This window comes from Cyprinus carpio, chromosome B17 (assembly GCF_018340385.1).
Source record: "Cyprinus carpio isolate SPL01 chromosome B17, ASM1834038v1, whole genome shotgun sequence".
Classification (NCBI taxonomy): Eukaryota; Metazoa; Chordata; class Actinopteri; order Cypriniformes; family Cyprinidae; genus Cyprinus; species Cyprinus carpio.
This window is the reverse complement of record NC_056613.1, coordinates 19,346,881-19,360,286: the sequence shown is the minus strand read 5'-3', so window position 1 is coordinate 19,360,286 and position 13,406 is coordinate 19,346,881. Positions and strand designations below refer to the sequence as shown.

At 35.0% G+C, this 13,406-nt stretch overlaps 1 protein-coding gene across 2 annotated transcripts in view; it reads right to left on the bottom strand.

The window, feature by feature from the left end:
- Window positions 1-13,406, bottom strand: part of slc25a21 (solute carrier family 25 member 21) — a 105,764-nt gene that overhangs the window by 5,887 nt on the left and 86,471 nt on the right. For both annotated transcript variants that reach the window (XM_042742673.1, XM_042742674.1), the window contains exons 5-8: window positions 7,215-7,281; window positions 3,611-3,670; window positions 1,354-1,461; window positions 1,067-1,231 (exon numbers count right to left, since the gene is read on the bottom strand). In XM_042742673.1, the coding sequence (XP_042598607.1) occupies window positions 1,067-1,231; window positions 1,354-1,461; window positions 3,611-3,670; window positions 7,215-7,281 (400 nt within the window). The remainder of the gene's footprint in view (window positions 1-1,066; window positions 1,232-1,353; window positions 1,462-3,610; window positions 3,671-7,214; window positions 7,282-13,406) is intronic.

The following is a 13,406-nucleotide window of genomic DNA, read 5'->3' as shown; positions in this document are numbered from 1 at the left end:
TAATAATAATAATAATAATAATAATAATAATAATAATAATAATAAAATACGTATTTAAAAAACTCTGGCTTTCGTTTTACTTTTAGTCTTGCATCTCAAATTAAAACATTCTGAGATGAACAACATACAATTACTGTAGTTTTCGACCTATGAAAGGTTTGAAAGAATATATGTGAAAGGCAAATGTGGACCTTTTTGTATCATAACTAACTATATGAAATGTGCATGTAATATAAAGGAAAATGTTTTTCTTATACATTTATAATTCATAAAAAAAATTCAACATTTCTGTTTAGACGGTCTCATATCTTTTCGGATCATGTCACCCTATGTTAAAATTAAAAAAAATTTCAGAGGTGACTGTAAATGAGAAAACATCTCAAACTAAGAAATAAGTAGTTTAACCAAATTTTCAAGAATATAACAGGAGGGTTAATTCACCTAAGACGTCATGCCATGATGTATTGATCTTCTATTGGTCACATGCCTTTTGAACTTTGGAATACAGCGAATTGTCAGACATCAGCATTCATATGCGAATGAATGGAAGTCATCAAACGAAAGTATAGTGTGACCATCCAATAATATGTTGTAGTTATATGTACAGGACAACCTGTATCCAAACAGGCCTTTTGAATGTTTTATAAATGTGTGTACAACATGTTTCCAGTAAATATTTACAGAAAGCCTAATTTCCCTTATTTCCATCCATATTTCTTCAAATAGTAAGATATGATTTATACAGACCTGCATTTATCTTTTACATGTAAAAAGGTATTTTCATAGTATTAAACAAAGTATGCAAATGTCAATCGCATCAAAGACAAAATAAAAAAAAAAAAAGCTCTATAGTGTCATTTGTTTGCAGATGGCATTTTCTTTTGAAGGTACTTTAAAAAAATATATATCTCATTTTTTCAGTTGTCCAGACAGCTGTTTTGGACCCCATTGACTGTCAGTGTATGGATAAAACCATTCTTTAAAAGATCTTTTGAGATGCACTGAACAAAAAATGCCATACAAAGTAAATTGACGAACTATCATTATCAAAGTCTTTTTTTTTTACCTGACTGGCAGGTATGGCATCTTTAACGTTGAAGTAGAAACCAAAGTAGATCATGTTGAAAACGCCATGCCGTCCTAGGGTGGAGGTCAGGCCCTTATTAAGCCCACGGAGACCGAAGCCGTCTGTGTTTATAATCGTTCTGGCCTGTGCAAATGTAGATGGTTGCTGCATAGAGAAAAACAGAGAGCAATAACATTAGGGCCCTCAAAACGAATGACAAAGATGTTTGTGACAAGACAAAGGCAAAAACAATACCAAGACGCCAATTAACAGCTGTAGTCTCTTACCACTTTGAATGAATCCCTGTTGGCCTGTAGTCTCACTTTCACTACTTCAAATGGATTTACAACCAGAGCCTCGGTTAACCCTGACCCCAGGCCAGCCACAGAAAGAGCCTAGCATATTGAAGCAGGCAGAATTACATTACAAGAGAACATGACGCCACATGACAAACGAGAAAGACACAGAGACTATAAAGAAAGTCGCTTTGTGTTTAATTCAAAACAGACTGTATTTTTTAAATGACCAGTCAACACTTAAGGTATGTCACACAAATCCCATAACTCAAAGGAACAATGCTACTGTGACACTTAGCCTTTTAGAAACGTGTTTGTCCAGACTCAGAGCTTGACTTTAACCCACAAATGAATGAATGAAACTGCCACCGTCAATCATTCTCAGGGGTTAGAAAGGAAACGCAGACGGGAATCAAAGATGAATGAACTGGCTCAGACAAAATGACTGGGTCAAAGATAAATTACTTGCAATATATATATGTTGCAATAACAACTCAACTCAACTGTATGACAGAGAAAAAGCTTTCATATTTCATACTAGCTGAACAGAGAAGCACTGAGCCTACAGTTCAGCAGTGTTCATGTTAGCATAGCTTTTTTAGTCATAGTTTTTGTTTTTTGATGAAAAAGGTCATTTCAGTTTAGTTAATGCTTTGCCATGCTATATTAATTTGTTATGTATTTTACACTGACTACAATGTCTGACTGTATCAGGCACAAATTACGTATAATGTTCAGTTTAAATATGTTTCAAACATTTTCAGTGCTTTAGAGGTAAAATATAACAATAAGTTTAAAAAAAAAAAAATTATGTAAAGCCACTTATGCTCACCAAGAATGTTTTATTGAGAAAAAAAAAACAACTAACAATAAAACTGTAATATTGTGAATATTATTACAAATTTAAACAGATTTTTAAATACATTTTAAAATGTAATTTATTCATGTGATGATAATCTTATTATGAATATCATACCTTATTATTATAAAAACATTTACTGCTTAATATTTTTATGGAAACGTTAATAAATGTTTTTCAGGATTCTTTGATGAATAGAAAGCTCAAAAGAAGAGCATTTGTTAGAAATGAAAAAAATATACTTGAATAGTTATTATTGCTGACCCCCCCACACACTATTTGATATATTATATATTTTACATTATTTTATAAATACAACTAAATTATTTTTTCTTCTAATTGTCAGCGAATTAGTAATATATTGCTCTGTTATAATTTTCTTGTCCTACATTTCAGCATGTTTAGTGCAATCACTTAATCATCATCACAGTGCATCTTTATCTCGTTATCAACAATAAAAAGACATTAATCACCAAACATTTCCGTCAGTAATTTTGAGGAATATTAACCCCGCTAAACATACTAATAAAATATGTGGTAGGGTTTTATTCTTATGATTAGTGGCTCTCCATTCAAGCGCTTGACCTGTATGTCTGCAGGCTACAGGCCTACTTGAAGAGTGACAAAGGAGATCTTTGAGTGTGTTTGCATAAGTTGAGCTTGGGATAGTCCACACCCACACCCTCGATTAATACAAAATTGTGTGTGTGATGATTACACTCACACATTTTGTCTTTTTGTGTGTGTGTATGCGTAGCCATGTATACAAGCTTGTGCATACACTGCAAGACAGTGTGAGAGCCTCATTACTCATTTTCTGTCTGAAAACCGGACATTTCCTTGACCGTGTTTACAGAACCAGCCATCCGCTCTTTCATTTTTTTATTTGTCATATTACTGCATGTCTTCATCAATCATTCAGAGAGGTTTCAGCTGAGGGGCGGAGCCACAGTTCAATCGCTATGTTGAATTAACTAACTGCCTTGCAGACGATCTCACTCACACACTCCATACATCAATCTTCCCAGCGCCCGTGGGCTCTGTGTGGATTGACATCTCTAGCTAGAGTGGGCGGAGACAGGTGTGATTGATAAGGCAGGTGAATGTTTTGCCTCTTTTTGGCTGTTCGACAAAGCCATGGATGCGAGATCCGCCGCCGGGCTCAGCCGTCAAGCCTGCTGCCACAATGATAGACTGCTGTCAAAGTAATGGGCTATCTTTCACATGCCTCGCTGAGCAGCATTCATCTCAATTACACTTGGTTCCCGCTGCCAGCACGCCATGTAATGAGGAGAGTGCTTCGCTTGACTGTGAACGTGATTGTGTGTATAGTATCAATGACCGTGTGTGTGTGTGCATATATCTCGCTTGAGATATCAGATGACTTACCATGCCGGGTGATATAGGAGTAAAGCTCAACAGCTTCTTGTACTGCTCAAAAGTAAAAAACTGCAAAGAAGATCAGGACAACCTGTCACGAAGTGTTTTCAGATGCAACATGCATTCACATACATGCATGCAGACAAGATGAATGCTCAACACCCTAAGCAAACACAGCTCAACTGTAGTGAATGAGAACACTCAAGTTGTCAACATGACACTGAGCAAATACAAAAACACATAGGCGACTAGTAGGATGATGTATAATTCTATATATCAGGAAAGATTTGCTCAGCTTCACAGATATTAGATAATAAAACATCCAGTAAGACTGATGGAGGCCAGGGCCTGTAGAATAAACCAAGCCTGTTTAGTAGGTTTAAATCAACAGACTTGGAGCATCATGGATTCATGGATCAATATTAAATGAACTGAAAATTCTGTCATCGTTTACTCAACCTCATGTCGTTAATAGTGCTGTCAAATGATTAATCGCATCCAAAATAAAAGTTTTTGTTTACATAATATATGTGTGTGTACTGTGTATATTTATTATGTATATATAAATAGACACACAAATGCATGTATATATTTAAGAAAAATTTTATAAATCTTTTTTTTTTTTTTTGTTAACAACTGTTTATTAAATTTTCTTCTAGGATTAGTAATATACAACAAAAAGCAACTGTGCAAATTTAGAACCCATCCCAACCCTGGTAGACTAAAAAAAATTAAAAAAATAATAAATAAAATAAAATAGAAAAAATTATGTATATAAAAATAAATAAATAGTAATAATAAAAATAAATGAATTATTTATAGATAAGTAAATAGCAATAAAATAATTTTTTACAAAGATTTTAGAAAAGCTGACACAACATTAAAAGTGTTATATTTCTATATTAAATATATTTATATATAATATAAATTATATAAAATTAAATATATACGTGTAGATACATGTAAATATTTTCAAAATATATTCTGCATGTGTGTATTTATATATACATAATAAATATACACAGTACACACATATATATTACATAAAAACTTTTATTTTGGATGCGATTAATTGAGATTAATCGTTTGACAGCACTAGTTGTTACAAATCCATAGGATTTATTCTGTGGTAAACAAAAGGAATTCTGAAAAATATCCTAGCTACTCTTTTCAATATAAAGTGAGTGAGGACCAGGGGTATCAAGCTCCAAAATACTTCATAATACACCATAATCCAAAATATGCCATACAACTTGTGCACTATATTCCAAGTCTTCCTAAATTATACAATAGTTTTGTGTGATGAACAGACCAGAATTTTAATTGTTATAAACAAAAAATCTATCATACTCCGTAGCTCTTTTTCTTTACTTTCAAAAAAAAAATAAAAAAGGTAAAGATTTGTTATACTCTAAGGAACTAATGTGCACTTTTTAGGGTTAAAAAGATACAAAAATATCCCCATACATTTTTTTTCTCTGACAGTATTGGCAAGTTTATTTGAGTTAAACAGAGAAGCAATGATGATTTCTGAAAGAATAGTGCTTTTGAGTCAGGTTTATTTTACCCCTGAACAGGTTAATCTAGTTCACTTTGCATGATTTGTTCACAGATTCAGTGATCCAGTTGTGGCAGTTACTCTTTATTTTCAGCAGTTAATCACAAGTGCTGTTCCAATACAAATTTCACATCTAGCCAAGTACAGTTCAAATCCCCGGATGTGTTCTTGTTCCACCCCTTTTATCAAGGATGCATCCAGAGGTGACTTGCGCGAACTTCAGTGCGCTCCAAACGGGATATATCGCCCTCCGAAGGGCACTTCGGAGTAAAAACAATCATGGCCGCCATATTGAAAGGTCATTCCTAACCGAAGTGTGGGCACGGGATGATGACGCAGAAGGCCACTTCAAGTAACTGTTGTTTGGTCCCCTACACCCTTCAACCCTCCGAAGCGCTCACTCTGGAGGATAAACCCTTTGAAGGGATTAGGGCACAGAGATAAGCCCTTCCGAATGAACGCAGGGCTTTAGGCAGCCAGGTATCCCAGAATGCATTTTGCACCAACCAGTGAGCGTTAATGGTGGAGGAGAAAACCCGCATAATTTTCAAAATATTACCGTTGTTGTGTCATGAAATGCAGTTCTAAGAGTATTTCAGGCAAGAATGGAGTTGTTTAAAACTCAAATCTGTGGTTTATTTATAAAGATAGAGCCTATTTGAAAATGTGCTTTGCCGAATTCAGAGACGAGAGCTCCAGGTGATCAGCGGGCACTCAGTGCTCATGTTTCCCGACGAGAGCAGCCTCAACTTGGCTAGACCCTCTGACATTTGCCGCTGGCTCTGATGTCTCAGTAGTGGTTAAACATGAGGTAAAATTCGTTTTGGGTATATATCTATAACAGGCAATCTTAGGTCTCATGAATCTACTATTTCTTCCAGGTCATATCGTTTTGGCTGAGCACAAAGTTACATTTCATAAATTATTTATTTATTAATCGTAATACAGCGCTGACTTTGTAGCATACATTTGACTGAATTGTTTGCTTTTGTCTTTATTTCCTGTTACATAAGTCTCTTATACTTTTAAAATGGCTATTATTGTTCATTAAATCTGAAATTGAAAACAAAAAGAGGGATGTGTTTTATATTTTGAAGAAAATGAAAAATGTTTTTGTGGCACATTTTTGTGGCTATTAATATTTTAAATGAAACAGAAAAGAGGCAATCCTGCTTGATATAATATTTTGTTTCACTGTTATGTATATACGTTCGCTGAACTACATTTTTGCGGCTATTTATATGTTTAAATGAAAACAAAAAGAGGCAGTGGTGTTTGATATCATATTTCGTTGTATTGTAGATAACCAGAGTAGCCAAGGCGAGCTAACTGACGTTATCAAGTCCACTGCCGTTCCATTTGCGAACTCCGAACTACCAAGGACGCAAGTCCGAACTTTGTGTACTTGTTATTGAGAAACGGCTATAATCTCCAGGCTCCATTCACTGGAAGAAAGTGCCCAGTATATTATTCAAAATTCTCCTTTTATGTTTCAAGCAGGAAAGAAAGTCATATGAGTTGAATGACATTTAAAATGAATGCACGATAACAGAATTTTCATGTGAATTCAGGTGATCAAATCTGAATTATGACAAACTGTTAAAGCTATGTCAAGTCTACCAACCCAAAGCTTTCCAATAATGGAACGAAAACCCTTCCAGATGTTTCCAGATGAGACATTAATCTGCTTGCTCTCCTTTCAGACACCCATTTGGAGGTGCCCATACCCAAAGCCTAAAGCCACAGCGAGTGCTCATCTTAACTCAAGAGTGTATATATGTACTGTTTATACATGATACTAAAGTAAGGCCGGTAGCAATCTATGGCCATGTAGGTCAATATTGGGAGTTCTCAACAGCAAACACATGTGGCATGACGACAAACATAGAGAGGGGATGAGTGTTTTTGATCCTCCTGGCTAGAGCCGGTATGTTGAGGACATACGTATGTGGTCTGTGTGTATATTTACACTCGGAAGGGCAGGTTGCAAAAGATCAGACTGTGTATGGTTTAAGTGATGAGTTTAAGCTCAGAGTCAAATGTGGTTCCTGTTACCTTCACTGCTCTCTTTGGGGTCTCGGCCAAAATGGGGGGAAGGATTCCCTTGTAGAACCCGTACACTCTGTTGAGGAAAAAACATCCCTCATTTGGTTTGAGACACATGATAAATGGACAAACAACATTTAAATGTCTATTTGGCCAATTATGTGTACAGTAAACGTGTACAGAAACAAAAGATTTGTTTGCATCTCAAAGGATATTTGATTCAAAACAGAATAACAGTTGAACATGCTAAACATCAAGCTAGGCCCTACGGGGGATTTGCACCAATATGTACTGTAGCTATTAATGTGCTAACCTTCTTAACACTTGATTTTAGCATCATTGCAAAAATTCCTTGAAACTGTGACACCCAAGAAAACTCAAGTAAATAATCTCATTCCCTTTTTTTTTATTTTTACAAAGATTGTTGTATTCACTGCATTAATCAAGCTTAATAACATGGTTACTGAAGTAAGTAAATAAACATTGATACATAAAAAAATAAATAAGGGTTAAAATACATTTAGACATTTTGGTAACAGGTTGGAAAAATGTATCACCTTATATAAAAATAATTTTCTTAAGATTAAGCACCTACTTTAACTAACACTGTTGGCAAAAAGCTGATCAAGCAGCCTGTAAAAATGTTGGAGTAGTGCATATGCAGCTTGAATATGGAACGGAAAAATATTTACTGCATCAATTAATGGAGCAATATGGAAGCACAATGTAAGACAAAGGGACAGATAATGCAACATTTTTTCCCCCAAATATTTAAAATGAATGAATGAATAATCATAAAACCTATTTAATTTTCCCAAGTCCATTGAATAAGTGCTATCATTTTAGAAAATCTATCTTAAAATATGAATCTAAAACCTTTAAATCTGAGTTTAAATTAGTAACAGGATTAAAGGTAATTAACTAGCTTACTTTTATTTATTCATTCATTTGTTTGTGTGTGTGTATATATATATCGGAAAAATATCTCCTAACCAGTGCTGTAAACAATAAAGGGGACCACATTACTATAATATTAAAGGTTAAAATTGACAACAGAGCTATTATATTCAACTTCTGTTTATTTGCAGATATCATATTTGCACTCAAATAAAAACTGAAATGGCTAACTCAGTTACACATACATAAATACCTGTCTTCATGCCAGATTTATTCAAACATACATACAGTATATGATTTTAAGTAAGCAAGCTCTTTTTTAGTGTTTGCTAACTAATGAACTGTGAACATTGGATAACTTTCCCAAGAGAATTGCAACATTAAGTGAAATATTATTCACAAGCTGTTTTATTGGCATCTTTCCGCAGTTGAAACACTGAGTGATTACAAGAGACATAATACATTTTGATGAGCTGTACTATATCTTTCAACAGATATTCAGATGTTCATTTAGCACTATAACTTGCATTAAAGTGGAAAAGACTTGCGCTTCACGCTGCAGCGATCTGTCTCGTAACATTAATGAGCGTCAAAACAGCACTCATTGTTTGAATTTCATGATCAAATGGACAGAATTTAAAAAATGAGACCGTTTCTTATCAGAAGTAAGAAATTACAAAGCTCTTTGTGATTACTGGATGGGAGGCATGTTACAAATAATGTTTGGTATAGAGAATAGAGGTATGGATCTGGCAACCCTGGATTGAACTATGGGTGGTTCATAGGGTTAAAGGCTTAAATGTCACCACTAACTGTTAATGCATGATTATCACATTAATTTTGACAGTGCCAAATTCAACACAAGGAAGTATCTTCAGAATCGCAGCCTGACATATTTTTCCACCACGTTTTGATTGACAGGATATAATCGTCACTAATAAACAGCTGGTTTTGATCAATCCTTTATTGACCGAGCGTCTTAAGTCTAATACACAGAAGACATGACTAATATTTGCAACTATTTCACATCTTCACTCATGGTGATACACATAAGCTGAATGCTGAATCCTTCTTTGATGTGCGACTACTATGGAAATCCACCCCCATTACCATGCATTAAGCTCAGCTTCGGTTGTAATGCACTACTGTTTCCAGGGTACTGTTTCCAAACCAGAACAGGTTAAACTGGTCTAAACACACAAACAAGCACTTATAAATGAAAAACAAAAGCCCTCAACCAAAGGAACTACCTTTTTTGGTTTTCAATGTCTTAAAAGATCAAGACAGCCAAATCATCTCTTGGCATTAGTGTCAAAACGGGTGAGATTCTTCAGCTTCTGCTATATAATTAATAAAGAGTTCTTAAGAACTGTCACAGTATTGCATCAAAGAAAACAGCTTTAAGAGATCAAATAATAGAGTTAGAAGTGCAAATAGACATAGACGGTAACCCTTGACAGGTATCTGTATGATAAGCAAATGAACACAAACAGTCTTTGTTTTTTCAACAGCATTATCACTAATATCCTTTCTCATTTGAATATACGTAGAAAGCTGAAATGTGTTTGAATTAATCTTGATATCACCATAACTCTTATATCAAGGCTACTTGCATAACTGTCATGATACGAGTTTAACGTTGTAACGGCACAAATTGTATCTCAGACTGTAAATGATCCAAATGTGTTGGCCTACCATGCTGTATCTTAACAGATTTTTTGTTTTTTGGTGACAGTCCAATTTTTTTTATTTATTTTTTATTTAAATATCATACAGGATCTCATGAACATTCACAGCCTGCTTAAGCAAACGGCAACCAAAATAAGTGTCCTCATTTTGAGATTCCAGTCTGATCAATGCTTGAGCACGTTCTTGCCACCCCTAAACTCAGACATGTGCACTTTGAGAAGCAGACATTGTTTGGAGAGCACATGTACTTTTACTGAAGCTGAAACCTGACTCTGTTATGCTTTCTGTCAATCTGAAAGTCAGGACAAGCCTGAGCAAGGGAAACACCTGAGCTTTTCTTCTCGCTCCTCATTCTCTCATACAAAAACTCAGTAGTATGGTAAAGAGCTAACATTTACCTAGAATTGTGTGTGTAGTTTTGCTATTGTAGTAATATGTCAAAAAGAAAAGGTCTGTCATTGGATTTATTGTGGTGTGATACAATTGGTTAGTAGGGATGACAATAAATATTGATGCTTAAAATCATCAGGTCATTTGGCCTCTTTTTTAAAGCTGTATTAGCTTAAGACTTGCAATCAAAGAAATCAAAAGACGATTTCATTCTTTGAAGTCCACATAATGTCCATTTTAAAGAATTAAACTTAAGAATGAGGATAATACCATTTCGTTTAGGACTGAAAGTAGTTTATCAAGAAATGTAAAAAAAAAAACAACAACAACAACAAACAAACAAACAAACAAAAAAAACACAATGAATAAATAGATGCAGTCATTAGTATTTTTACCAACAAATTTAATCATGCTTCTAAAACGTTCTATGTCAAAGGTATACAATGTATAGAAAGAAAAAGAAAAAGAATAACATAATATGATTATTAATCAAATTGATCAAAATTAAACTGCTATCAATAGCAATATTTTGGCAATACAATACAACTCAGTTGGTTAACATTAATAACATATATCATAGACTAACAATAAACAATACTTTCACAGCAATAATTAATATGTTATTGTTAATTTCTACATATATAGTTTTTTTTAACCTTTCAAAGGAAATTAAAGTATAATATACATAAACGTATAAACCAATTACTATAATGTGAGCAGACACTGTTAATTTATCAGTTAATATTAATCTACACTACTTTGTCAAAAGTTTGGGGTCAGTAAGATTTTTGTTGTTGTTGCTGATTTGTTTGAAAGAAATACATACTTTTATTTAGTAAGGATACATTAAATTGATCAAATGTGATAGTAAAGACATTTACAATACAACAAAACATTTTATATTTCAAATAAGATAGATTTAAATAGTAATAAATAGTAAATAGTTCTCTAAATACATAAACTATATTAAAACAGAAAACAGTTATTTTAAATTGTAATAATTGCTCCGCTGCTTAAATAAATACAGCTTTGGTGAGCATGAGAGATTTTTTTCAATTATAAAAAAATTACAAATATCTCACTGACTCCAAACGTTGAACGGTAGTGTGGATTAATAAATGCTCTAAAAATTGTTGTCTAGTGTTATGATACCTAATGGATTAATTATAAAAACTTAAATGCAAAATATTTTTTAAATATTTGAAAGTTTTTAAATTATTTTCTGATAATAAAAAGGTATTAAATTGCCATTACAAAAAGTTTCATAAGTCAGTTTATTGTTTTTGAATTTAAGAACATTGTTTTGTCTGTTCTTGGAAAGCTTAGTGAGGAAGGTTCTTGTATGTTCCACACACACATACACACACACACACACACACACACACACAAAAAGTCATTAGGGAAAGTTAATGACAGGATTTTCATTTTTGGTTGAACTATCCCTTTAACATGAACAGCCTTACTAATAACCAAAGCTTCAGATCAGGTAACATCTGTGTATGCGTATAAGATGGTTGATACATCCCGGGAGGAGACGGGTAAGAATGAAACAGATTTCTCACTATCAGTTCTAGCATGTATTGATATTGAACACACGTGTGTGGACAGGGTGGACAGAGTAGCGTGACAACTGCATGTGAACTTCTGTCGTTGTATTGTGAAAACATGCCCGAGCAGTCAACAGAGATGTCCTCGGCTGATTTAGCTGGGGTGTAAATATTATCGTTTCTGCGAACAGAGATGAGGCGATTAGCGAGCAAATTTGCCCACGCCGTGACCGCCACTCCAAAACCTCTGACCCATGGCTAATTACTACCACACATCTCATCGGATGACAAACAATCTCGATTTCACCAGCATCACGATGTGTCAGAGATGTCACAAGCCTCACTTGTCAGGTGAAACGGCAACAGAGAGGCATTGTGTCGAACGAAAGTGTCTGGCTGAGTGGGACCGACATGCAGGGCTTTTGTCTGGCGAAACGGAAGCCCCCCTCCTGATGCCCCCCTTGTGGCGCATGCAAACGGCGGCCACGTGTTTTCCGGGTGTGGTCAGTCTAAGAAACATCAGGTGGTGAGATAAAGCTCCAATTTGTTACACACGCACTTAGGACCCCATTTGACTACGCCTGGTTTGACTATGCCTGAATGCCAATTTGACTCTAAATGTAAGCACGCAGTTGGCCCTCATAAGCAAATGCTCACACATTTAGGTACGTGTGGGTCCAGCTGCTGGAGTTTGTATAGGTGTGATTTGTCTTTGATTTGCATCAAACCCCATTTCTCCCATTCAACTCATAGCCACATCCTTCAACATAACAAAAGCAGAGGAAGGAAATGATACATTAACAAAATTGGATAATGAGGGAAAATGTTTGATCCCTGTTACGGGGCCGGCCGTCAATGAATCACTGGGCTGACGGGGAAACGTATATGGAATATTTACATTTCGGGCTTTGTCTGCTGTAAGCAAGCGTACAGTTGTGATCTTACGTGGTGGACTGGGTGACTTTGAGCTCTTCCTGTCGTATCCCTTGTCAACAACCTGAATGCTTGATCTGCAAATATTGTCATTTGCCTCTCAAGCCTTTAACCTTGACATTGGTTCGGGGCGGCACAACGGCTCCAGGCTCATTAATCAAGGAGTGAGGAGATGGGAAGCAGGGACGTTTCTTGAGATTTGGCTTGAAATCAAACTTGACAGGCAAAGTAAAACAACACCAATTCATCAGCTAATTGCCTAGTTGCTTATTAGCATGCCTATTAGCTGTTCATTAGCCCTTATAAAGCATCATATTTTAGACCCCTTAATTCTACCCCATACCTAAACTTAACAACTGTCTTACTAACTGCCTTACCTTATACCTACTCATTTCATGGTATGCAACTTAAAACTGTAATAGATAAATATGGTATTAATTACATATACATATATATTTACTATAAGAAAAATGTATGCAAAGCAACATATAACGTAAAGCAACATATGTCACACCCATGGACTGTCTGTGTGTGTTTTCTCCCCATGTGCTCCCTGTGACCCAGTTTCTCCCATGTGTGATTGTCTCATTTGGTTCAGATGTGTCTCATTAATTACCTAGTTTAGTTCTGTATTTAAAGTTTTATCTGCCCCTATGTTCCCTTGTCCGGTGTTATACGTCTACCTTGATGTGTTATGTGTGTCTCCTGCCTGCTTTGTATTACCCCTTTCCTTGGATATTAAAGA